This window comes from Emys orbicularis, chromosome 14 (genome assembly GCF_028017835.1).
Source record: "Emys orbicularis isolate rEmyOrb1 chromosome 14, rEmyOrb1.hap1, whole genome shotgun sequence".
Taxonomy (NCBI): Eukaryota; Metazoa; Chordata; order Testudines; family Emydidae; genus Emys; species Emys orbicularis.
Genome location: NC_088696.1, coordinates 39,899,061 through 39,926,575, shown reverse-complemented (window position 1 = coordinate 39,926,575; position 27,515 = coordinate 39,899,061). Strand labels below are relative to the sequence as shown.

The following is a 27,515-nucleotide window of genomic DNA, read 5'->3' as shown; positions in this document are numbered from 1 at the left end:
GCAGGACTCTGCGGAGAAGTCTGGCACGCTGAGCCACGTACGTGCAAGCTGCCACATGACCGAGACGTCTCAGTGAACTCCTCACTGTCATACGAGCATACGCTTTGCAGTCTTTGTATGAGCCCGGTCCTGCCTGAAACCTGGCCTGAGGTACAGAGGAGCTCGGTGTGATCTGCTCAAGAGACACTCCTGGGAATTCAACTCTCTGGACAGGGAGAAGAGAGTTACTTACTGTGACACTGAGACCCACTGCGCCAGCCAGCAAAGGGGTCACTGCCTGGCTCAGACCTGACAAACTCACGGTGCCTAATACACTGCGTCCAAGGTATTTATCCATGAAGGGCAGCTTGTGAGGTCTCTGCTGAAAGCTTGTAACGTATCGATTCTCAATCATTGCAAGCTGTGTGCACGGGTTATATTTAAGGGATAATGTAACTAGAGTGAAAACTAGGCCGTTATGGGTCTTGAGGAAAGCCCATTGAAGTGGGAAGTGACTGCCACTCCCCGTCGCTGGCTAGCCAATCACATACCGTATAGTGCTGTTGTCCACCACTGCAGCAGCCCAAACGGTCAGTGGCAAACCATCAACGATAAACTATCAGCCCACTGAAGTGAGATGGGCTGCTATGGCAGCGAGGGGACGGCCCTCCGCAGAAAGGCAAAGGACTGATCAGCGTCTCACAGGGTGGAGAGAGACATGCTGCAGCATCCAGCCACTGAGAAAGAACCTGGGGGAGTGGCGATGCTGCAAGGAAGATGCTGGCCTAGCTCCTAGGGACTAGCAAATGCTGCAAAAGACTGAACTGTCAGGAGAGAATCTACCTGATTGGCTCGGAAAGGTCACTAGTACTAAGTGTCAGCCCTAGTTTGTGTTTTATGGTTGTTTTATATGTAACCATTTGTTTCCCTCACTCACACTTGTATCCATTCTCTTTTTCATAGAAATTCAGGCCAGGAAGGGACCTGGATAGGTCTCTAGTCCAGTCCCCTGCACTGAGGCAGGACTATCTAGGCATCCCTGGCAGGTGTTTGTCCAACCTGCTCTTAAAAACCACTGACAACAGAGATTCCACAACCTCCCTAGGTTATCTGCTCCAGTGCTTAGCTACCCTGAAGTTAGGAAGTATTTCCTAATGTCCAACCCAAACCTCCCTTACTGCAGTTTAAGTCCATTACTTTTTGTCCTGTCCTCAGTGGTTAAGGAGAACAATTTTTCACCCTCCTCTTTATAACAACCTTTTATGTACTTGAAGACTGTTCTCATGCTCCTCCCCTCCCCGCAGTCTTCTCTTCTCCAGACTAAACAAACCCAATTTTTTCAGTCTTTCCTCACAGGTCATGTTTTCTAGACCATTCATCATTTTTGTGGCTCTTCTCTGGACTTTCTCCAATCTGTCCACATCTTTCCCGAAGTGTGGTGCCCAGATGTAGACAATACTCCACTTGAAGCCTTACCAGTGTAGAGTAGAGTGGAAGAATTACTTTTTGTGTCTTGCTTAACAACACTCATAGAATCATGGAATATCAGGGTTGGAAGAGACCTCAGGAGGTCATCTAGTCCAATCCCCTGCTCAAAGCAGAACCAACACCAACTAAATCACCCCAGCCAGGGCTTTGTCAAGCCGGGCCTTAAAAACCTCTAAGGCTGGAGATTCCACCACCTCCCTAGGTAACCCATTCCAGTGCTTCACCACCCTCCTAGTGAAATAGTGTTTCCTAATATCCAACCTAGACCTCACCCACTGCAACTTGAGACCATTGCTTCTTGTTCTGTCATCTGCCACCACTGAGAATAGCCGAGTTCCATCCTCTTTGGAACCCCTCCTTCAGGTAGTTCAAGGCTGCTATCAAATCCCCCCTCACTCTTCTCTTCTGCAGACTAAATAAGCCCAGTTCCCTCAGCCTGTCCTCGTAAGTCATGTGCCCCAGCCCCCTAATAATTTTTGTTGCCCTGTTGGACTCTCTCCAATTTGTCCACATCCCTTCTATAGTGGGGGGACCAAAACTGGATGCAATACTCCAGATGTGGCCTCACCAGTGCTGAATACAGGGGAATAATCACTTTCCTCGATCTGCTGCCAATGCTCCTACTAATGCAGCCCAATATGCCGTTGGCCTTCTTGGCAACAAGAGCACACTGCTGACTCATATCCAGCTTCTCGTCCACTGTAATCCCCAGGTCCTTTTCTGCGGAACTGCTGCTTAGCCAGTCGGTCCCCAGCCTGTAACAGTGCATGGGATTCTTCCTTCCTACGTGCAGGACTCTGCACTTGTCCTTGTTGAACCTCATCTGATTTCTTTTGGCCCAATCCTCCAATTTGTCTAGGTCACTCTGGACCCTATCCCTACCCTCCAGCATATATACTTCTCCCCCCAGCTTAGTGTCGTCTGCGAACTTGCTGAGGGTGCAATTAATCCCATCATCCAGATCATTAATAAAGATGTTGAACAAAACCGGCCCCAGGACCGACCCTTGGGGCACTCTGCTTGCTACCAGCTGCCAACTACACATCAAGCCGTTGATCACTACCCATTAAGCCCGATGATCTAACCAGCTTTCTATCCACCTTATAGTCCATTCATCCAGCCCATACTTCTTTAACTTGCTGGCAAGAATACTGTGGGAGACCGAATCAAAAGCTTTGCTAAAGTCAAGATATATCACATCCACCGCTTTCCCCATATCCACAGAGCCAGTTATCTCATCATAGAAGGCAATCAGGTTGGTCAGGCATAACTTGCCCTTGGTGAATCCATATTGACTGTTCCTGATCACCTTCCTCTCCTCCAAGTCCTTCAAAATGGATTCCTTGAGGACCTGCTCCATGATTTTGCCAGGGACTGAAGTGAGGCTGACCGGTCTGTAATTCCCTGGGTTCTCTTTCTTTCCTGGGGCACTATATTTGCCTTTTTCCAATCGTCCGGGACCTCCCCTGATCGCCACGAATTTTCAAAGATAATGGCCAGTGGCTCTGCAATCACGTCAGCCAACTCCCTCAGCACCCTTGGATGCATTAGATCTGGACCTATGGATTTGAGCATGTCCATCTTATCTAAATAGTCCTTAACCTGTTCTTTCACCACTGAGGGCTGCTCACCTCCTCCCCATACTGTGTTGCCCAGTGCAGCAGTCTGGGAGCTGACCTTGTCTGTGAAGACCGAGGCAAAAAAAGCATTGAGTACTTCAGCTTTTTCCTCATCATGTGTCACGAGGTTGCCTCCCCCATTCAGTAAGGGTCCTACACTTTCCCTGACCACCTTCTTGTTGCTAACATACCTGTAGAAACCCTTCTTGTTACCCTTCACATCCCTTGCTAGCTGCAACTCCAATTGTGTCTTGGCCTTCCTGATTACACCCCTGCATGCTCGAGCAATATTTTTATACTCCTCCCTAGTCATCTGTCTAAATTTCCACTTCGTGTAAGCTTCCTTTTTGAGTTTAAGCTCACCAAAGATTTCACTGTTAAGCCAAGCTGGTCGCCTGCCATATTTGCTGTTCTTTCTGCACATCGGGATGGTTTGTTCCTGCACCCTCAATAAGGCTTCTTTAAAATACAGCCAGATCTCCTGGACAACTTTCCCCCCTCATATTAGCCTCCCAGGGGATCCTGCCCATCAGTTCCCTGAGGGAGTCAAAGTCTGCTTTTCTGAAGTCCAGGGTCCATACTTTGCTACTCTCCTTTCTTCCTTTTGTGAGGATCCTGAACTCAACCATCTCATGGTCACTGCTGCCCAGGTTGCCATCCACTTCTATTTCCCCTACCAATTCTTCCCTGTTTGTGAGCAGCAGGTCAAGAGAAGCACGGCCCCTTGTTGGTTCCTCCAGCACTTGTACCAGGAAGTTGTCCCCAACACTCTCCCAAAACTTCCTGGATTGTCTGTGCACTGCTGTATTGCTCTCTCAGCAGATGTCAGGGTGATTGAAGTCCCCCATTAGAACCAGGGCCTGTGATCTGGAAACTTCAGTTAGTTGTCCGAAGAAAGCCTCGTCTACCTCATCCTTCTGATCCGGTGGTCTATAGCACATGCCCACCATGACATCACCTTTGTTGCTCTCGCCTCTAAACTTAACCCAAAGACTCTGAACAGGCTTTTCTCCAGTTTCATACTGGAGCTCTGAGCAATCATACCACTCTCTTACATACAATGCAACTCCTCCACCTTTCCTCCCGTACCAGTCCTTCCTGAACAGTTTATACCATCCATGACAGTGCTCCAGTCGTGTGAACTGCCCCACCAAGTTTCTGTTATTCCAATCACATCATAGTTCCTTGATTGTGCCAGGACTTCCAATTCTTCCTGCTTGTTTCCCAGGCTCCTTGCGTTTGTGTACATGCACCTAAGAGAACTAGCCGATTGCCCTACCTTCTCAGTATGAATCAGGAGGCTTCCCATCTTGTACCCTCCTCCTTGTGTTTCCTCACAGTATCCCACTTCCCCACTCCTGCTAATACATCCCAGAATGATGTTTGCATTTTCCCAACAGTGTTACACTGTTGACTCATTTGTGATCCACTATAATCCCCAGATCCCTTTCTGCAGTAATTTCCTATTCGGTATTTGTGCTAAATTCCATCATTTAAGAACAGGGTTAATGACCAAAGCTGGGTTTTTCATGTTAATCTCCTGAGTATTTACATTAATCAAATAGCAAAGTTTACGATTACGTCCCTAAGACCAAGGGGAAGAACCCTGGTTATCGCACTGGCTGGGGGTGTAAAAACATCACATAAATAATCCATAAACCATGGCCCATCCTGCAGCAGAACCGTTCCCATGTACTGATTTCACATCAGGAAACAGGTTCTGTCCATCTCTCCAGGCTGTTACCTTGCCCAGTGCTGCCAGCAACCGGAAGTCAATAGTCTGCCGATGCCTCAGGATCCGGAGAATTCCATCCAGATACACTTGATCCTTACTGAAACAGCCTGGAAGAGAGTAAGGAGGAGAAGTGGGAGCCCAGCCACCTCCCAACATGCTGGTTGCTGCGGACCTAATTTTCATCCCACTCTGGTACAAATCAACAGCATTTCAACAGACGTCAGCTGGGGTGTGTCTGCACTTGGTGCGAGGGGAGCAGTGCCCAGCTCACACAGACACACCGTGCTGGCTCTCATCAGCTAAAAGGATCATAGTGCAGCTGCAGTAGCCCGGGCTGGCCGCCCCAAGTACAAACCCGCCCAGGCCCCCTGGGTTTGTACATGGGTAGCCAGTGCTCCTGTACACTCCTGCTTGTAATGCGCTGGCTCGATGAGCACTACCGTGAGTACGTCTACACACACTCAGCACTGCAGCCCTAGCTCCAAGTGTAGGCATCCCTTAGAGTTAGACTAGGAAAGAGCTGATGTAAGTGAGGTCAGAAGCAAGTCCAATGGGCTGGGGTCAGTACTAGGACCAGCGGTCTCCAATATAGTCATTACTGACCTGGAAAAGGGGGTGAAGAGTGAGAAGATGAAATCTGCGTAGGAGAAAATTAAAGCTATCACTAAACTATAAGGGGTTTCCTGGGCCTGCTTGCAGGTTAGGGGGCTCTGAGAGAAGCTGTGTGATCTGGTTTCTTCAGACCAGTGGGTCTCAACTTGTGGTCCAGGGACCCCTAGGGGTCCGCAGACTATGGCTAAGATCTCCAAAGGGGTCCGCACCTCCATTTGAAATTTTTAGGGATCTACAAATGAAAAAAGGTTGAAAACCACTGTTCTAGACTCTCCTTTATACTCCAACTCAGCAGGTTTCTGTGGACAACACAAGCTTAAGCATGGTAAATGTCGTTTTTCCCACCAACGTTAGGAAAACAGCCCTCTGTTTATCAGTATCCTCTATAGCATACACGTAAAAATACTGCTCAAGTCTCTGAATGTATGTTGCAAAATCTTCCTTTTTCCCCCCCATTAAATTGGAAACTCTCCAGACTGCAGTAGGTAGCCATTTTATCTCTACTCTTCGTCATCCTCTTTTATTTTTCTTTCCTAAAGAAGCCGTCCCAGCATTCTCTGTTACGTTCACAGCGCGCGCGCGCACACAGAGAGAGAGAGAAAAGAAAAACAGAAATACTCTTTCTGCAGGCTGCCATGTAGTGCTACGTCATTTCTTAGACTATGTCTACACTTGGAGCTGGGGCGCAGCTTGAGGAGAGACAGGGTGCTAAAACCAGAGCGTAGCTGTGGCAGTGCGAGCTGCAGGACAGACCAGCCACCCCTAAGTATGTACCTGTCTGAAAGTCTGGCCCATACTCAGCGTGCCTAGCTCATGGCTACAGTTGATTTGTAGTGCGCTAGCTGGGTGAGAGCTACCTCGAGCTGGGAATCACACCCCTAGCTGCACGTGTAAATGTACCCGTAGAGTCCAGATCCCAAACCCAAAACAACCAAAAAAACCCAGAGAGAGACGAAGCAGGCTGTTCCCTAATACAGAGAGAGGCCTAACTCACCCCACTTTGCTCTAGGCTGGCTTTCCACAGACTGACTGCTGCTAGGCCCAGATCACACACTTCCCTACCGAGGCCCCTAGCCTGCAAGCAGGAGCAGGAAACCCGTTATAATTTAAAGTGGTAGCGCTGGTAATGGTAACACAGTTTTCAATACCCCACAAGTGACGCACTAGTAGAGGACTCTTTAATCTAGCAAATAAAGTCAGAACAAAATCCAAGGCCTGGGAGTTGAAACTAGATGAGGGTAATTAACTCGGGGGGAGGGATAGCTCAGTGGTTTGAACATTGGCCTGCTAAACCCAGGGTTGAGAGCTCAATCCTTGAGGGGTCCATTTAGGGATCTGGGGCAAAAATCAGTCTGGGGATTGGTCCTGCTTTGAGCAGGGGGTTGGACTAGATGACCTCCTGAGGTCCCTTCCAACCCTGATGTTCTATGATTAACCATTGAAAAAACTGACACAGAGGTGTGGTGGATTCAGTGTCACCTGAAGTCTTTAAACAAAGACAGGGGCAGCTGCTCAAAAGTATTCCAGTGCCTAGCTCCCAGTGAAACCAATGGGAGTCAAGCGCCTAAGTCCCTCTGAGTGATGGGGCTGCTACAGGGATCCCTGGTGACATTCTCCAGCTGTGTATGCAGGAGGGCAGAAGGGATGGTCACAGTGACCCCTCCTGGCCCTAAAATCTATAAATCTATGAAAAGCATGAGCAGCGGCAGCGCTCTTTGTAATCACAGTATTTCAACGACTGTCTACAAGGGTTCTGAGTGTTAAGTGTAAGTATCTGTCTGATAAACACACAGGCTGGTTCCCCTGTCTGTGACAACAATTGGGAGCTGTTACTATCACCCAAGTTCAGGGCTCCGGCTACCGTAGCGCTGCCTTGGACTCTGCGTAACATTTCCTGAAAAGCCCTGGACAGACCCAACTCTGCAAGTGCTACAGCAAAAAGTGAGGCTGAGGTGCCGGCGTGGGGGTGTCAGAGGAGTTGTGCACAGAGACCCCATATCCCACATTCCATCTAGTCAGTTTCACTGTTACCCCTCTACAGTCAGCCAGTTTCTCCTCTGGCTCATGTGGGTCTCGCACAGCCAAATGACAGGGGCTGGGCTAGGACCTGAGGCTACTTTTTTAACTCATTTTTGCAGAGGACTTAAAGGGTCACCTTCAAAGCTAGTCAGAGCGACACAAGAAAGGGAGAACTCTTCAGGGAAGACACCCCCCCGTTCAGGGTGTCCCCTTCCCCAGCCACGTGAGCTCAGGTTAGAAAGGAGCTGCTGGCAGGGGCCACCACGGACTCCACCAGCTAGAGCAGGGCCCAGCTGTGACACCACGGCCTTGTACAGTTCTCATGCTGGACCCTGTGCTGATGGGTGTCTGCATCATCCCCCTCCTGCCACCTGCCCTCCACGCTCACCCTCCCTTTCCTGCCAATCCCCACCTAAAACAGCAAGTCCCCAGCCCTGCACACACCCAGCAAGAGACCCTCCGTGCTCGGATGAGACAAGCTGGAACATAGGGCAGGAGAACAGAGGAACAGAGACTCACCCCTGGGCAGTAGCAGAGCTGGGAACAGACCCCAGCCTCCCAGCCCAGTGTCTTAACCACCAAGTCCCATCCCCACCCACGGGCCTGGCTCTGCCGTGGCGCTATCTGCTCACCTGGCTGTGAGGTGTCAGTCTGGCCTCGTTTTGCCCGCACGCAGTAGTCCCACCGGACCCGGGCGTCTTGGACGTACTGCTCCAAGTGCTGGAAGAGCACGCTGAAGGACATGTGACTGGCCTGGTGGACAGTGTAGTACAGCAGTGCTGCCCGCCACAGAAAGGGCTGCTTACGGAAGAGGACACTGTGCAGACTAGCCAGGCCTTCTTCTGTGGGGTTAGCAGGCTTCAGGCCGTACCGCTTACGGCCCTCCATACTGTGCCAAGGCTGGCGGGCATTATTCACCCCACGGATGTAGTGAGTGCCTAGAGAAGACAAGGGAGAGAAATTAGTCAGCTACAACCCGTGTCTCACGCACCCCGTGCAAAGCCCCTGGGCAATGGGGCTAGGAAATCAGGAGCATTGGGGAGAAATCGTTCCCCACATTGATAAGGGACATGGCAAACCCCCCCTACCCCACAGCTGCTCTTTCAGCAGATAAAAGTCTAAGAAAAGCTGGTCTCTCTCAACAACAGAAGTCGGTCCGATAGAAGGTATTACCTCCCCCACCTTGTCTCGCTGACAAAACCTCTGACATTTGATCTTCTCCCTCAGAGCTAAGGGGCACAGCAGCCACTAGCTATGCTCTAGGACTGGTGGCAGGAGGGCTGGAATAATACTCAATTAATCCTTTGATATCTAAACTGTCCCCCGGGGCCAGATGGCTTCACTGCTGAGTTTAACAAACTTTTACAAACTCTAGGCTCCATGGTTCAATAACTAGAAATGAACAACCCTCCCTCAGGCCTCTCTCTAGCGCAGTGCTTCTCAACCAGGGATCCGGGGCCCCCGGGGGGGGCAGTGAGCAGGTTTCAGGGGCTCCGCCAAGCAGGGCCAGTGTTAGACGTGCTGGGGCCCAGGGCAGAAAGCTGAAGCACCACTGTGCAGGGCTGAAGCCCGGTGCCCCGAGCCCCGCCACCTGGGGCTGAAGCTGAAGCCTGAGCAACGTAGCTCTGCGGGGCCCCCTGTGGTTTGGGGCACCCGGCAATTACCCTGCTTACTCCTCTCTAACGCTGGCTCTGGCTTTTATATGGCATTGGTGGGCCGTGGAGTTTTTATAGCATGTTGGGGGAGGCCTCCGACAGAAAAAGGTTGAGAACCCTGCTCTAGAGCCCTCCCCCCCACCACTTGCACTGGGGACGCCGCGGTGGCACTGGCACCCCTTCCAATGTGTGTCTCCTCCTTGATCGTCAGGTTTCTCCTTGCCATCTCCCATCCTAGCCCTGAGAAAGCACCTCCTGGGAGGGGACACCTTTGTCTGAGAGCTCTGAATGGTCTTTCAGTGGGCACCGAATGAGGCAGGGTCCTATGGAAAAAGTAGCATGTGATCCTGTAATTAAAGCCTGTATCCTAATGCATATGCACAAGGAGACCAAAGGGAGAGCCCTAATTCTGGTGCTTCTGAACTTTTGAGGGCTTGATTTTGCAACCCTAGTTTAATGAATCATAGAATATCAGGGTTGGAAGGGACTTCAGGAGGTCACCTAGTCCACCCCCCTGCTCAAAGCAAGACCAATCCCCAGATTTTTGCCCCAGATCCCTAAATGGCCCCTTCAAGGATTGAACTCACAACCCTGGCTTTAGCAGGCTAATGCTCAAACCACTGAGCTATCCCTCCACCGTGTGTAACTATAGTGGTAGCACTCCTACGCTGCGCTAACACCGCCCTAACACCATCCTGCCCTGTCCTAATACTACACTAACACCTTTTCAACTAATTCCAGCACTAGCGTTAACCCTCCCTCACAGCAATGGGCACGGCCGAGAGTGCTTCGGCTCTTCCAGCCATCAGTGCCATGTGTTCAGTGCCACCTGGGGGGAGGTCCTGCTCCCCAATGGACACAGCTTCAAAGAGGGCTCTGTGCTTGCCGCCAAGGGGCAACTCCCCCATGGGGATCACAGAGGCCTTTGAAGAAGAAAGGGCCATTTTGCAGTGAAAAAAATGTCCGCTGTGAAAAATTCTGAGCAGTTTTTCTTGGCGTCCTACCCCCGCCTGCTGGCCTAACCAACCCCCTCTGTGCCTCCCCCCCTCGGCATTCTCCATGTAGTGCCGAGTCCTCAACCCACCGTTGTGCAGAGCCAGCTCCAAGGGGTCCTCACACTGGATCCCGTCAGGCTCTGCAGCCCCTCACCACCTCTGGCTCTTCTCCTCCCTCCCTCCTATCGTCAGTAGCTTTGAGAGGTTGAGGTGCTCCCAGCTCAGGGTGTTATTTCCAGGGTGGTTACCCCAGAGGCCTATAGGGAAGGACGACTGCCTCCCAGCTCTGTGACATGATAGGCTCCAGCCTCCTTCTGCCTACCCCACCCCACAAAGGCCATGCAACATGCGGCTCCATTTTATTCCCTTTCAACAGCAGGAGCATTAGTTCCAGGCGAGTCCCTGCGCGGCTCCACATCCCCGGCGTCCCGCATGGCCCATGCCTCCAGCCCAGCTCTGACCTATTTCGTGGCGCAGCATGCCCTCCAGCCAGTATTGACGGGCTCCGGCCAGGTTAATTGCGAGGGTGGGCCGGCTGTTCTCCACCATCATCACGGCTTGGGACAGCAGATCCTCAGTCAGATGAACAACCACCTGGGGGCAGATGGAGAATAAGGGTCAGGATGATGGCATGGTCACAACCGGCAGCCCCATGCACACCTAGGTGATACTGTGCACTCCCAGAAGGACTATCAAAATTTAGGTGGGCCATTATAAGACAAAAGCTTTGTTAACTGCTCAGTCCACTCATGGAGCAGTACGTGCCAGGAAACAGAAATAGTTGATGGGGAGATTTTTCATCTCTTCGCTGTTTGAATTCTCACAGGGCCACAGAAGCCAAACTGAAGCCAGAGATCCCCAGGGGCTACCTCCTGGGTCTGCCCTGAAAGGCACTTGGAATTGACAGATGACTACAATTCTGTCACTCTCAGAATCTAGATGATAACTCATTTCTGTGTGTTGTTTGCTTGCTTTAACCTGTAAGTAACTCATTTCTTTTTCCTAGTTAATAAACCTTTAGATAGTTTATTACAGGATTGGGACAGGCATTGTCTTTGGTGTAAGATGTAGGTCCCAATTTATCTGGGCTATGTGATTGGTTTCTTGGTACTGGAAGCAGCCTGACTGTGGTGTAATTTTGGGTGTAAGTGACCATTTATCACTAAGTTCAGTTTGTCTGGGTGGCAAAATAGACTGGAGAGTCTCACGGGACTGTCTGTGCCCCCATGGGAAGACTGGTATGGTGATCCAGGAGTTCACATTTAGTACTGGGTTGGTGAAATCTAATTATAGAACATACCAGCAGTTTGGGGTGTCTGCCCTGGTTTTGACAGTCTGCCCTGAGGTAGGCACTCACAGTCGTGAGCCACTCCAGGCAGCGTGACAACTTCTTCTTGGAGCAGTTAGTCCTGGAGCCCACAAGGGGGGCGGGGGAGTTCTTGATTTAGTCCTGAGTGGCACAGGATCTGGTCCAAGAGGTGAACATAGCTGGAACTGGTCAGTAATAGCAACCACAATGTAATTAAATTTAACTGTCTTGTAGGGAGGAAAATACCAAAGAAACCCACCACCGTAGCACTGAACTTCAAAAAGGGGAACTACACAAAAACGAAGAATCTAGTTACATGGAAATTAAAAGGAACAGTCACAAGAGTGAAATCCTTGCAAGCTGCATGGAAACTTTTAAAAAACACATAACAGAAGCTCAAACTATACCTCTACCCCGATATAACACGACCCGCTATAACATGAATTTGGATATAAGGCAGTAAAGCAGTGCTTCAGGGGGGCGGGGCTGTGAGCTCCAGCGGATCAAAGCCAGTTCGATATAACATGGTTTCACCTATAACGCGGTAAGATTTTTTGGCTTCCGAAGACAGCGTTATATCGGGGTAGAGGTGTATATGTATAGCCCAAATAAAAACAAAACAGTAACAGGACTGAAAAATCTTCACCACTAAACAATAGAGTAAAAGAGGAGATTAGAGACAAAAAGACATCCTTTCAAAATTGGAAGTCAAATCTTACTGAGGAAAACAGAAAGGAACATAAACTCTGAAAGTCAAGTGTAGGTATAACCAGGCAGGCCAAAAACAGAATTGGAAGAGCAACTAGCAAAAGACACAAAAACTAACAAATGTTTAAAGTACATCAGAAGCAGAAAGCTACCAAACAATCCATGGGACACTGGATGATTGAGGTGCTAAAGGAGCACTCAAAGAAGACAAGGCCCCTGCAGAGAAGCTAAATGAATTCTTTGTATCACTCTTCACAGCAGAGGGTGTGAGGAAGATTCCCACAATTGAGCCAATCTTTTTAGGTGACAAATCTGAGGAACTGTCCCAGATTGAGGCATCAATAGAGGAGGTTTGAGGAGAAATTAAACAGTAATAAATCACCAGGACTAGATTAAATTAGCTAGAGACATAAGGAGTAACAAGAAAACATTCTACAAATACATTAGAAGAGGAAGATCAAGGACAGGGTAGGCCCATTACTCAATGAGAGGGGAAAGACAATAACAGAAAACGTGGAAATGGCGGAAGAGCTAAATGACTTGTTTGTTTCAGTTTTTGCCAAAAAGGTTAGTAGCGATTGGACATCTAACATAGTGAATGCCAGTGAAAGTAAGGTAGGATCTGAGGCTAAATTAGGGAAAGAACAAGTTTAAAAAATTACTTAAGACAAGTTAGATGTCTTCAAATCGGTAGGGCCTGATGAAATACATCCTTGAATACTCAAGGAGCTGACTGAGGAGATATCTGAGCCAGCCACAGATTATCTTCAAAAACTCATGGAAGACAGGCAAGATTCCAGGGGACTGGAAGAGGGCAAATATAGTGTCAATCTATAAAAAGAGGAATAAGGACAACCCAGGGAATCACAGACCAGTCAGCTTAACTTCAGTCCGGAATGATAATGGAGCAGATAATCAAGCAATCAATTTGCAAATACCTAGAAGACAATAAGGTGATAAGTAACAGTCAGCATGGCTTTGTCAAGAACAAATCACGTCAAACCAAACTAATAGCTTTCTTTGATAGGTTGACAAGCTTTATGGATGGGGGGGGGGAAAGAGCAGTCGAACTGGCCACCAGTTCTTACTCAAGCTTTGCCAGTGGGGCTTGAAGTCACAGTGGAATTCTGAAAGCTGGCATGGATTCTGGTATCACTGCATGGAAACCCCGCATTATAGTCCCTCTGCTGAATTCTCTGTTTGAGCTGCTTCTAGCTTACATCATTCTTCACTGACAATAGTCAAATCACCTGCTAGGATCAGAGTTCTCTCCAAGTGCCCTGGACTTGGCTGCGTAACCTCAGGCAGCTCCCTTCCTCCCTCTGCTGTGCCTCAGTTTTCCACTCTGCAAATGGAGGGTGATGACAAATCTATAAAGTACTCTGGGAGTTGGTAATGAAGTTTGCTATGTGTCGTAAGCAGAAAGTGTCATTCAGTCTTTGCAGCAACAGGAACAGAATCTCCACAAAGGAGATTCTGAGAATGGGATTTGGGTCTTTCTAATCTTTAACAGCAGAAGTGCTTTTGTAGTTTTCAGGCGGTTTGTACCAGGTGGCACAGTGATAAGATGTTAGCTTCAGAACACATTTCTGTAATTCCGAAGCTGCTAAAACCGGCCATCCCATTTTGGAGTCAAGAATTGTGACCAGTGATTCTGTGTCTGTGATTAAAGTAGAATTTCTCTCCTACAGAAACTCCTGGAATTTCTTCACTCCTAACAGAACGCTGTGTTACATCTGAGCACATTTTTTTATCTGCTTGACTTGCGGTTCTGAAAGTGACTGGCTGGCCTTTTGGTCCCATCTGCCATTTGTGACCAAACCCACTTCTCCCCACAGGTGAGGCTCCACCTGGACATCAAACTCTACTAGCACCTTCAAAGAAATGAGGATATTGGTCTGCATCAAATGCCTTGTGACATTCTTCACTCTTATCCGTTCTGAACAACCACAGCGTTGGGTTTTGGTTTGTGGGATTTTTACTGTAGACAGGACAGAAGAAGTTTTCCAATTAATGAAGTAACCAGCGGTGACTTGTGACATTCTTAGTAACTCTATTTTCTCTGGTAGAGGCCTTAGAGGCTAATCTCTATGACCCACTTGTGAAAAAACCCTTCTTTCCCAGAAACACAGACCCTTCAAACCACTGCAGCACAGGACTAGGTCTCTCAAATTAGCTGCCTCATTTACACCTGTAATAAGTATTTCATCCAGGCAGCCAGTAGAACTCTGTCACATTGGGTCCTCTCTGTGCGAAACCACAGCCAGAATGTTGGCTGCCTCATACGGCAGCCTGGTATAATGGCCAATCCATGATGAGAATGCATTACAAGATTTTTAGATTCTTGTTTGTGCGCCATCTGCTGGTGAACTTGAAACAACCAGGTGGCCCATTCCTGCTCTCTCTGATAGGAGCAGCAGCATCGGCTCACCTAGCTTGGGGAACTTTTGTTCTAAGTCCAGCCAGAGGTTCCCAATTACCTTACAGTCCCCACAGCCAGAGACATGGCTAGCCTATACTGAAACATACCCTCTGGTGCCGCCCACTCCAAATATTCCATAGCTGACCGGGCACTTTGGCTCACCAGCTCCTGGGTCAGAACTTACACAGGTTAACTTTGGCCCAGTGGTCTCAGCCTCATCGAAAGGCCAGCACGGGGTGAACAGTGTGGCAGATCTAAGACGAACTTTCAAGGACATCAGATAGTGTATTTGCCTTTGCCTGATTTAAGCATAAGCCCCAATGATAGACCTGTTACAATGAACATAGTAATACTGTTCACCTTATTATTCTTCCTCTACCTTAATTTCCCCACACACCTCCCACCTGCCATTTTCTTTACATTCTCCGGGTATGTGGAAATGACTTTTTGAGGCCTAACTCATGACCACGTGGGGTTGTTCCCTGTCCTAATGAACTATGCAGAGCGAGGGGGCAATATGGGAAGTGCCCCAAGTGGAGAATTTGGGTCTCTTCTTCCCAAGCAGCCATGTATGTGCCAGTGCATGGCCCAACTTCACATAAGCAAAGAACTCCTCCTCCTCCAGTGCCCTCTGGCACTTGTGCCAGTGGCTACACCTAGACCAGTGCCACAACACAATGCCGGAGGAAGGAAGTCCTCTGCTCATTCAGGTTTTGCTTCTGCTTTAATATTTATTTCTTATTCACTGTGCGTGTCATGGTCCCAAACCTGCAGATTCCCCTGCAGTAACATGTCCCAGGCAGCGACTGCCGCCTTGAGACCCACTTTTATTCGTACTGTCTTCCATCTCTCGTGGTCTCCCGTTTAGGAGCAATGAGGCCCGAGACGTGCAGGCTGAGTTCCCTTTGGCCTTGCCTGTGATGAGGCACCACCCTGGCAGGACTTACTGTTGGGGACTTAGGGAGGAACGTACCCTCGTGGTACATTTATAAAGATTGGTTTGGGGACCGAAGGAGATTTGTGTGGGATGCTCTGGGCTCTTGCTAATGTTTGTCTCTCCTATGCTCTTCTTTCTGGGGTCTGCAATGGAGGAGCTGCTCTCTGAAGCCTTCAGGCACATGGTATTTTAACACCTTCATAAAGGGCAAAGCAGTTTCTTGGGGAAAACGAGACTACCAAGTGTGACCCTCAGAGCCCCTCACTGCCAACTGGCAAAGGGTTCACTGTTCTGTAACAGTAACTCCTGACAGGCTGTGACGATGCTGCCTGTGGGAGCCAGCTGAGGTCACTCAATTAGGGTGAACTGCAAACAAAATGGGGCAGACAAACCCCAAATGCTGGTGGATATTCCAATACTTACATTTACCAAGCCAGCACAGAACAGCTTCTATAGTACTTCACTGGTTACTCAGAAGTTCAAACAACGCAGTTCCCTTAAAGTGCCCAGCCTCAGGCCTCCATCCAGACACACATGTCAGATATGATGATGATGACTGAAAATCTTATCTCATCATATAAAAGAAAAGGTTCTTCCAATCCCAAAGGGTCAGCCACATACCCAGGTCGAATTATAACTTAGATCTTACCCAAAATACATGCTTAGAGCCAATTCTTATTAACTAAGCTAAAATTTATTAAAAAAGAAAAGAGAGAGAGAGTTGGTTAACAGATCAATATACATACAGACTTGAATTCAATTCTTGAGGTTCAGATGCATAGCAGAGGTGAGCTTGTAGTTGCCAAAAGTTCTTTTAGAAATAGTCCATAGGGTATAGTCCAATGTCCATATTCAGGGTGACTCCAGTCAGTGACTGGGGATCTCAATCCTTATGGCTTAAGGTTTCCCCCTCTTGAAACCCAAAGCAGATCTGAGATGAAGAAGGATCGTGTCCCAGGGTTTTTATACATTTCCTGCAGCCTTTTGGCCTGAGAAAACAATAGGCTTAACTTCCCTTCTCCTAAACATTATGGCAATTAGCACAGGATAATTTATCCATTAAACAGTTCAGATACAGGTTACCACGACCTTCAAAGCGACATAGAGACAATAATACTATTTCACTTAAGTATCTTCCTAAATGTTAATATTCCTTTTTTGATCTTTGAATCAAAGCTATAGCAATAGACAAGACTTGTTTGCTTATATCACAAGACCTGAGCAAACATCTACCCTTCTATCTCTAACAATGCAGACTTGCATTTCAAAGCTCTGTTCATTTACATAGCTTCCTAACCAGTTTCTAAAGTTCGGCCCTGGGGCAGGTCAGTCTGTGAGTTAATTAACTCTTTCTGGCCCTGTCACCTTTCAATGAGATATTATATTAAACTCATAACATCACACAGGCCTCACAATCTCACCACCCCTAGCACATGGCTTACATAGTATTTCTCCATACAGGTGGGGTCTTCAATAAAAGCAAGGGTCACATTGGTCATTAACAGTGTTGTGACATATATGTACAAATACCATGTATGATGTTTTGTGTGTGTGTGTGTATACCAAAAATATATTCCTAATAAAGTCTGAATCAAGGGAGGATTGAGAAACAGGTTTCGGCCAGACAAAGGATATATGTTCACCTCTCTGCCTCGGGTCACATGTAAATGAAGCATTGTAAGTCCCTTTACCCTGGGGACGAAACAATGAATTTTGGGGGTTATAAGGAGAAGGCAAAAGGACACCTCTTTATCCTGCACCTGAGGAAGGAATTGGACAGGGTGATCACATTCCTGAAAACAGGATGCCAACCTGCCCTGCTTGGGAGCACTGTGAAGGACATACAAGTGAGGTAAGGCTCCTTTTAGACAAGTGGTTAGGCTGTAAAGGTTAGGTTTAGTCTCTAGAAAGCGTGTATGGGTTTTGTTTTATATATAACCTTTCTGTTTCCATTATCCTTACTCAGTATCTCTTAAATCTTTATCTTTGATAAAAAAAACTTGTTTTCACTATAAATATATCTCAGTGCTGTGATGTTACATAGGAACTTATCCTCAGTTGACTCAAACAAGCTGGTGTGTACGCTGTTCCCTTGGGGATAGCAAACCTGATATTTCTGTGATGGGCTGGATATCACAGGGGAATGCTTCAAAGGGGTTCACCTACTGTTAAGGCAAAGTAAGGGCTGACACAGCCCCGAGATTGTGTGGGTGGCTAGCAGGCTAGTGGCGTCAGGGAGCTGACATCCCTTTAAGCACCTGCAAGTCTCTGACTTGCAGGCAGAGGAGTAACAAGGGGACTGACAGTCCTGGGAACTTGAAAAAAACATCACACCGAGGCCCTGGGAGCCACATGGATCAAGTACAATTGTGTAAAGCCATTTTTCAGAGCATTGTCTTCCACTCTTTGGGCTGGCTCTCGACCGGCAGCTGTTTTACACTGTCGTACGCTCCACTGGCTGCAGTGGGGTCACAGCCCAGTACGGACTATGGGTCTCTTTGCCACAGGTTTCTCCAGTACAGCCTGGCTCAACTGAGTAAATGAGGGTTGGAGCTTTCAGCATGATAGTCCACATCTTTCTGTGGGTGAGCTCACGGAACCACTGAGCGCGTCAGATGGGGAAAGGAACTAGAGAGGCAAAGTTGTTATTTCAACTAACGGCGATTTATTGGAAATCCCGTGTTGAACAAGCAATGGTTTGACAGACACTGCAATACAAAGGGAATGATAACAGTAAAACATATTCTGATGAAAAGAACCGACAGCAAACCCACCAGGGTGTCCCAAATGTCAGTGCCCAGTGACGCACCAGGTGAACTGAGCACTTTGGATTGCAGTGATGGCTGGAGCTGCAAGGCACTTACAGTGAAGGTTGCCGACCATTTCCATTAAAAATCCCCTTTCCACTGGTTTTATTTTGGGGTGAAGCTTTTCAGGTTGGAAAGTCAAAGCTTGCCATAGTCCTTAGTGAGGAGAAGCGCCTTTCACTTTTCCAGCAAAAAATCAACTTCAATTCAGCTGAACTATGAGGCTGTAATGATTCTTTGCACCTGTGCTGCACCTGCTCTGTGAGTCTCTGTGTTTCACAGCGAAGCACAGCTGGTCTGCACATGCATGTGGAATTCCAAGTCCTGCAAAAAACACTGTGAGCCAGGTTTCATTCAATGTGCAAGTGGGAACTGAATGAAATGGCACTCTGCCTTAACCAATAGGATATTTTGAGATGAATTCCAATCTTGGCTTGCTTTCTGAATTCTTGTGTTGGTCTAGCCCAGAAGTCGGCAACCTCTGGCACGCAGCTCGCCAGGGTAAGCACCCTGGCGGGCCGGGCCAGTTTGTTTACCTGCTGCGGGCCGAGGGATGTGCTGGCCACGGGTTCCTGCCACCCCAATTGGCCTGGGACGGTGAACCGCGGCCAGTGGGAGCTGCGATCGGCCGAACCTGCCAACGCGGCAGGTAAACAAACTGGCCCGGCCCACCAGGGTGCTTACCCTGGCAAGCCGCGTGCCAGAGGTTGCCGACCCCTGGGCCAGCCAAACCATCTAGATAAAAGAACTTTCAGGTTACAAAGTGGAACACTCAAAAGTTTAGAAATGCCAAAGTTAAGGTTGCCCAAGTAACCTTAATTCTGACCCATGTATGCGTGTGCGTTATAGTACTACAGTGCAGTCTTTAATTACATGATCACACGCTATTGTTTCCCCCAAAAGTCCTATCTCATTCAGTGCACAGGATGGATGGGGCTCTGGGAATGAGGCAAGGGTCCCACGGATCCCTGACTTGTTCTAATCCAAATTTGTTACGGCAGGACAAATCTGAAGTAAATCCATTAAAGTCAATGAGCTTCAAATCTGCACCAGCCTCACTGAGAGCATAATCTACTTCAGGAGTGCAGGCAGGACAGTGAGCTGTGACGAGGCTGGGCTGCACTCATTTAATAGAATAAAAATCATCGGTTGCGGAATGACAGAGTGAAAAATAGTGCCTGGAACTTGCACAGCGAAAAGGGTTGATTTCAGTTTGGTTTGGCCACAAGTGTTGTGTGTGCACCTCTGCTCTATTGAGTTATTTAAAAATAAATGTAGCAACTTCCTTCTTACACTGTGCAATGTCCAACCTGCACACTGAAGCAGTGTCTCAGGACAGCACTTTAAGCATGTGCAATAGGACCTATGCATGTCCTTAAGTGCTGCCCTCACTAGGGATGCTTTCCTGAATCGGGGCTTGAATGAACCTGTGATTCCGCAGAAATAGCAGCATGTTGTTGTACAGGTAAAGACTGCCTGATCCCCCACTGTCTTCCCTGCATGTCATCATTGACACCTGTGCTAAATGGCTGTAAAACACTCCCACGGGGCGAGTGGACAGTTCTGATCTGGCAATGTTTCACTCCCCTTTGTATTTATTTTGCACATGTCTAAGTGGTTAGACAAGGTGGAGGGCAGTGTATTAGAATGTATATGCACAAGAGGACCGAGTTAAGGGTGCACGTGCAAACTTATTGTAGCTATTTCCTGATTTTTAAAGGATTCACTTTGCAATCTTAACATCATTTAACCAAGTTTCTGTCTGATAATCCAGTGTCTCATGCCAGGTCTGTGTGATGGTGAGGGTGTGTTCCAGCTGGGGCTGAGGTCGAGGTAAGATCGGCCAGTTAAATGGAATGGAGCCAGAGGACACTGCATCACCAAGGTTGTTCTCCTGCTGCCCATGCAGGGATGTCCCGGTTCAATGCCAGCAGCAGTGTCCTTCTAAGGAAACTTGGTGCCTGCAGTGCAGCTATTGACTCTGCCGCCAGACTCAGTCCTAGCCTGCTCTCCTGCCCATCTGGTGTCCAGTGCACTGCCCAGACATACACCATATTTCTGACACTTATGATCCGCTGTTTTTGTAGGGGGAACGAGCATGACATTCTCTCATCAGCCTGCAGATCTCCATTGTCAGGCCATCAATGAATGCACAATCCTCCGCTGGCAGGGAGGGCTGGGCAAAGTGCACATGTGCTATCTTGTCACTCGCAGTTGCCCCTGTATGAAGGAAACAAGGAGGATTGAATTTAGAGCATTAAATCCTGGGAACGTGCAGGAGAATACAAACTCCCCACCCAGGATCAAAGTTCTCCTGTTCTAAAAAGAAGTGCTTTCCCCCAGCCGGGCAGTCTATGGTGGGACAAGAGCTCACCTCTGTGCCAGTCTTCTTTGCCTGCCAAATTCTCTGTTGTTGGATGAGCAGCTGCAGTTCACACCTTTCCTGGATCAAAGAGCATGACTCCTCCACAAAACCCAGGGCACCGCTGAAAATCCTCGTTATCTGAGTGAGCCCAGGATGGCTCTGGCTGGGCTGTGTGGGGAACAAGGAACCAAATTTTTTGACAAGTTCCCCGTGTAGCTGGGCAACTGGCTTCCCAGGGAGTCAGGGAGCCCGAGCCACGTGCTCAGGGAGCCTGGGGCCTTGGCTCATGGCAGCCCGCCAGAAGGACCCAGGATCCTGGGAGCTCTCGTGGCACCAGCAGCCGGCCAGGTGGGCTCCTGAGGAGATGGGAGGGCAATCTGTCAAAAACATTCTGCTGGAACATTTCTGATCAGCTCTAATACAAGAGATTGTGATTTACATTATTCCGTGTGACATATTTTCCACTTTCAAAGAACCCACCTTTGTGGGCTGCACCACAGGAAATGAAAAGATTTCTTTCTGAGTAGGAGAACAACGCTTCTTTGAATTTTTCCCTACAAACTGCAGGATACTCATGCCCTTTACAGCCCCGCTCTAGCTTAGCCGACTCTTCTCCACACAAATGTGGTTCATGCAAACTATGGTGTTTAAATGGAACTTGTAAAGATAACTCATTACCTGCTTCGTGCCAGACTAGTCTGATGCCTTTCTTTGATAACTGAGTTTTTAGACAAGGGAAATGCGGTAAATCTAATATATCTGGACTTCAGTAAAGCGCTGACATAGCACCATGTAGGAAACCATTAGTTAAATCGGAGAAGATGGTGATTAGTACAGAATTGTGAGGTGACTAAGGAGCTGGCTAAAGGGGAAATGATAACAGGTTGTGCTGATAAGTGAACTATCAGACTGGAGGGAGGTTACGAAAGCTTATGCCCAAATAAATCTGTTAGTCTTTAAGGTGCCACCGGACTCCTCATTGTTTTTAAGAAACAGCTGGACAATCAGTGGCATTTGAGCTGATTTACAGCTGAAATCACCTTGGTTATCGAACAGCACAAAGATACCTCCTTTGACCAATGCACCAGGGGCTAAAGCCAAGAGTGAAGCATTCTTTGATATTCCATGTTCTGGGTATGTAGCAAAGGGGTGGCTGCTACCTATAAAGATGTGCTGGGGAGTTACTGACTGCTGAGGGCTAGGAACGCAGGACACGATTCTAGATACTAACATGTCTGAGTGTATTTTGTCAGGAGTCCTGGCTGATCAGTCCCCAAGGGGGGAATCCCTACTTTCTGTAGACTGTACAGAACTGTCCCTATCTCAGGCCCCTATCCTGGAAAGTTTGGGCCACATGAGATTTTTTCCAAGGTACCACAGAACAGTGGGAGGATCACACAAGTGTTAACAAAGCAGGGCTGATAGAGTCACCAGCTCTCACAATTTCTTCGAGTGACAGGATTTCAGCCAGCCTGGAGCCAGTCGGCAATGCTGCCAGAAGCTCCACCTCCTTACGAATATCAGCCCTGCCTGAGAGAAACCCTCCTCTGACTGGCTGCCTTCCCCACTGCCCCACCTGATGGGCAGGAGCAGCCAATCAGGGCTGATACAGGAAGCAGCCAAGGATAGTTCACCCCCGCACCTTTCAGGAGCTGAGAGGAGGGTTGCAGCTCAGGTGGTGGCTTGAGTCCAAGCCTGCCCGGCTCTGAGCTCAGGTGGTTAGCCCATGCTGCAGTGTACAGCCTGCTATTTTTAGCGTGCTGCCTCGAGCAGAGCTAGCTCGAGTCTGTCTACGGGGGCTTGGAGGCACGCTCCCAGCTGCAGGGTAGACACACCCAGTCAGTCCTGTCCCTCATACACCAACTGTCTCCATGGGCAAGGCCAGCACAGTACAGAATGGAACCTGACTGAAGCCACGTCAAAGACCACTTGAGTTGTATTTCATAACAGTGCAGTACTCACCAGGAAAGGCGGGGAGTTCCTTTGCTGCAGGGAGTGGGAGCAGCTAGAAGAATCATGGGCAGTGTGGGGAGGTCTCTATGAGCTCTTGCAACATCACCTCCGCCCTGAGCCAGAACAGAGCCAGACAGGGTCAGGATCTACGGCCTGAACCATCCTGAAGGAAGTCTTTAATTGTAATGCAAAAAGACTTACCGGTGGAATGCTCCTCGATGTGCAGGAACCCGTGGTACTCTGCCTTCCCAGATCAGTATATCCCTTGATGCCCAGAGACCAGGGATAGAGGGAGGATGGGAGCTGCGCCCTCGCTGCTCTGGAAGCCACTACCACTGCTTGGCCCAAGCAGCCCATTAGAGTTCTCTGCAGTCAGCTTCTCACTGGTCAGGGCAGGGGTGGGGGAGGTGAGAGAGCTGGGCTGCTGCTCTGCCACCAGCTATACTGGAGCGATTGCGCCCAAAGTAACTAACTCAATCTGGCTTTGCAAATGCTAATCTAGACACTCACAAGTGCGTGGTCCAGGATTTAAACCCAGACTTTGCTCTGGCTTAGTCTAGATTAGCATTTGCAAAGGTGTTAACTGCCAATCACCTTGAGTTCCAGCAGGCCCAAACTTCAGTTTAGACACAGCCTAGGTGGGGAGGAGCCCCCTTTGCAGCCCACTTGCCGTCCATCACTGTGGAGTCAGACCAGGCTGTTAGGTGAGGCTGGGCTCTGTCTCTAAGACACGATCAGTGGTGCTTCATCAACACTTCTTACTGTATATACTACTGCTATTGAATGCAGCTCCTCAGGAGACCCCAGAATTGCAGGGGGGATCTGGCTGGGGACAGGCAGCTAGAGGACACTGAAATTGTGTCCGCACCACATTAGTTCCCTGTTTCCTGGCTTTCAAGTACTTGAATTTTCACTACAACGTTCTGATCATGTTTTAAATTAAATGGTGTGGCTGAGATTCTGTGCTGCCACTGGCGGAGACCCAGCATGCCTGGCCCAGGCCAAAGGTAGGGTGGCCTCCCGATTCTGATCTGTTCTGGGAGCACTCCCCATCCCACCCCCGGTGTAACTCAGGCAACCCTGGGGGCTTCTTTAAGTTATGGCAGCCTTCCAGGAATACCTCAGCAGGGTATAGCAATGGGCAATATGGCTCCACCCTGACTCCACCTCAGCTGTTGGAAGGGTGCCAGTGTAGGGCTATCTAAGGCAGAGCAATGCAGTGCCTGCACTGGGGGGGTGGGAGAAGGAGATACTCCACGGAGCCCTTGCGAGCTGTGTATGCTTCCTACACCCTGCCGGAGTGGCATATAGGGCTGGAATCCCAGATGGTCTGTTCACAACCTTAACTGTCCAATTCCACAGGGAAGGGTAGTGGGATGCCAGAGAACTGAGCGATGTGAGGAGCTCCTAAACTCTGCAGCTATGAAAACATACTACTTCAGTTAAAAACCCATCTTGGCAAAGAGGACACGAGCTTGCAGAATCTCTGTTCTCATTTTCACCATCTGGAAACAGGGGCTGAATGATACTTGCTTCCACTAGGTCAAAAGGTGATTTTGAGTTGGTTGGTTTTTTTGCGGGGTGCGGGTGATTAGTGAACCAATGATTCAATTTGTGTTGGATGTTCACGTTGAGTCGATAGGAACCGTCTAGGTAAAAGCGTTACCTCTTTGGCTCAAACAGCAGAAGTCTATGCAGTGGTGCTCGGAGTCCTGGCTTTACACACTGCTCTGACGAACAAGGACAGAGAAATGAGCTTGGAGTCACAAGCACCAACTTTTTTTGGTGCCGGTGGATGCTTGTGCCCCCCCCGACCCCGCCCCCGCCCCAACTCCATCCCAGCCCCAAAGTCCCCACCCCAACTCCGCCCCTTCCTGCCCCTATTGGACCCCTCCCCAAATCCCCGCCCCGGCCCCATCTCCTCCCCCAAGCGCGCTGCGTTCCTCCTCCTCCCCCCTCCCTCCCAGTGCTTGTGCCGCGAAACAGCTGTTTCGCGGCACAAGCACTGGGAGGGAGGGGGGAGAAGCAGGTCCCGGCGGCATGCTCAGGGGAGGAGGCAGAGGCGGAGGTGAGTAGAGGCGGGGGGGCGGGGCAGGGAGCTGCCTGTGGGTGCTCAGCACCCATCAATTTTTCCCCGTGGGTGCTCCAGCCCTGGAGCACCCACGGAGTCGGCACCTATGCTTGGAGTATATTGTCTTGAGAAGTAGTAAGAGAAAGGATTGGATCCAAAAGACACATGATACATTACCTTCAGGAATTTAACTCCTAAAACCACCGACAGCATGAGCTAGTTGGTTTGTGATGTGCTTATATGTCTGAAAAACTCGGTCACTGCAGTGACAGAGACATTGGACAGATTAATCTGCAGGACAGTTCATCTTTTAGACCTGCTAGCCTTGGGTGTGTGTAAATGTCACACTCATTGGGCTTGTTCCAGGGCCTGTGGTCAAAAGCATGGCAAGGCAATCCAAGGCTTACTCTGTTACGCTACTGGTAAGTACAGCATTCACTAAGGAGTGAGAGGTATCAGAGGGGTAGCCATGTTAGTCTGGATCTGTAAAAAGCAACAGAGGGTCCTGTGGCACCTTTAAGACTAACAGATGTTTTGACATCTGTTAGTCTTAAAGGTGCCACAGGACTCTCTGTTGCTTTTTAAGGAGTGAGAGTAAACCTTATCTTGCCCAATCACATTCTTGATGGTTGGCCAGTGCCATGTCTAATCCAAAATCCTCTTACACCCAAATCTTCAACACCAAGCTACATACTGCCTGATCAACTACGAAGCAAACACTCTTGTCATACCAGGAGGAATTCTAGCACGTCCAGACCCTGTCAGCTGGCTACACCCTTCAATCAGCCTATCATAGAATCATAGAATCATAGAATATCAGGGTTGGAAGGGACCTCAGGAGGTCATCTAGTCCAACCCCCTGCTCAAAGCAGGACCAATTCCCAACTAAATCATCCCAGCCAGGGCTTTGTCAAGCCTGACCTTAAAAACCTCCAAAGAAGGAGACTCCACCACCTCCCTAGGCCTATGCCGATGTCCGCACAATCAAACGCTGCTGTTGGTCTGCAAATTCTTTATAAAATATTACAAATTGTTTGAATTCCCCCACAGAAGTGAGATAAAGCTTCACCAATGTTATCTCTGGGGGCACATGCAGCGGTGTTACTTCATTTAGAGCTCTGTAAAATATTTTTAGGTGAGTTGTGTCACTTCTGCGTATTGGAACATGAATTACATTCATAACGTCACGTCTTAAAGTTAACAATCAGCCCACTGAACAAACCCCAGCTGAGACTTGTATTTATTGAAATGAGTTTCCTCCCGCAGTGCTTTCAGGCCCCTGCCCCTTGATGCTGAAGTTGCTTTTCTCTCTAATTTCCAATCCATTCACGATGAGCTGCAGCTCACTGCCCCACCCCCTCCCCCAGCAGTCTCGTGCAGCGCTGCAGCTGTCACACTCCGACATTTCTCCAGCTTCCAGCACAGTGACTCACTGACCTCAGGCCCTAGCTAGCCTGACCACTGCTAACTGATGTCAATTACAGCATCACAGATGAAACACATGACCATAAGATATCACACTGAGTGGGCCCTGGTGCCTAAAGACAGCAGCTCCTCATAGGTTTTGTATATGGCATGTCTGATACAATATACACGCTCAGCTATAATGGGCCAGTCAAGCTGTGCTCAGTGCAGGACTCGGAGTGGGGTAAAGACAAAAGCAGCTTTATGCCGTCTTGGTACATGACCAATTCCAGGGCTTCCAGAGGGCAGATTCTGACCCCTGGCACAAATTATGGCAGTAAGGGCTGCTCATATATATGTCCTGCTCTGTAATGGCCCCAAAGGGGCTCTTACCCTGATGGCGATTGCTGGTGCATGCCTGCTCGTGAGTTCCCAGTGTGACACTGTGGCCGAAAGGGCTAATGTGAACCGTGGATGTGTAAACAGGGGACTCTCAAGAAGGAAAAAGGAGATTATTTTACCTTTGTATTTAGCACTGGAGCAACTGCTGCTGGAATACTGTGTTCAGTTCTGGTGTCCCTAATTCAAGAAGAATGTTGAAAAACTAGAGAGGGTTCATAGAAGACCCACAAGAATGATTAAAGGATTGGAAACCATGCCTCACAGCAATAGGCAAGGAGCTCAGTCTATTTAGCTTACCAAACAGAGGTCCAGGGGTGACTTGATTACAGTCTAAGTGCCTACGTAGGGAACTGAAATTTGATAGAAGGCTCTTCAATCTAGCAGATGAAGTTATAACAGTGGCTGGAAGCTGAAGCCAGACAAACCCAGACTAGAAATCAAGGCTCAAATGTTTAACAGCGAGAGTAATTAAGCATTGGAACAACTTACTATGGGCTGTGGTGGATTCTCTGTCACTAGAAATGTTTAAATTAATATTGGATGTTTGATTCCAGGAATTAATTTTAGAAAATCTAAGGCCTGGTCTACACTAACCCCCCCACTTCGGACTAAGGTACGCAAATTCAGCTACGTTAAGTTACCGCGGTCCAGACGCGGCAGGAAGGCTCCCCCGTCGATGCTGCGTACTCCGCTCGCCGAGCTGGAGTACCAGCGTCGAAGGTGAGCACTTCCGGGATCGATCCGGGGCACTTCCGGGATCGATCCGGGATCGATTTATCGCGTCTTAACCAGACGCGATAAATCGAACTCAGAAAACCGATTGCTTACATCCGGACCCGGATGTAAGTGAAGACGTACCCTAAATTCCTGGAATCAAACAGGAATTAATTCAGGGAACTTCTCTGGCCTGTGTTATACAGATCAGACGAGATGACCACAGTGGTCCTTTCTGTCCTTAAAAATCTGTGAATCTGTGCCCCCTACAGTATGGGGCCAGGAGGGAGTGGCGCAGAGCTGAGCTAGCTGAATCCTCAG

The 27,515-nt window shown here is 48.8% G+C and overlaps 1 protein-coding gene across 1 annotated transcript in view; it reads right to left on the bottom strand.

Annotated features, from left to right (window-relative positions):
* Positions 1-27,515, bottom strand: part of MATCAP1 (microtubule associated tyrosine carboxypeptidase 1) — a 43,257-nt gene that overhangs the window by 1,542 nt on the left and 14,200 nt on the right. The window contains exons 3-5 of the mRNA XM_065416477.1: positions 10,564-10,696; positions 8,085-8,390; positions 4,831-4,928 (exon numbers count right to left, since the gene is read on the bottom strand). Coding sequence (XP_065272549.1) covers positions 4,831-4,928; positions 8,085-8,390; positions 10,564-10,696 — 537 coding nt within the window. The remainder of the gene's footprint in view (positions 1-4,830; positions 4,929-8,084; positions 8,391-10,563; positions 10,697-27,515) is intronic.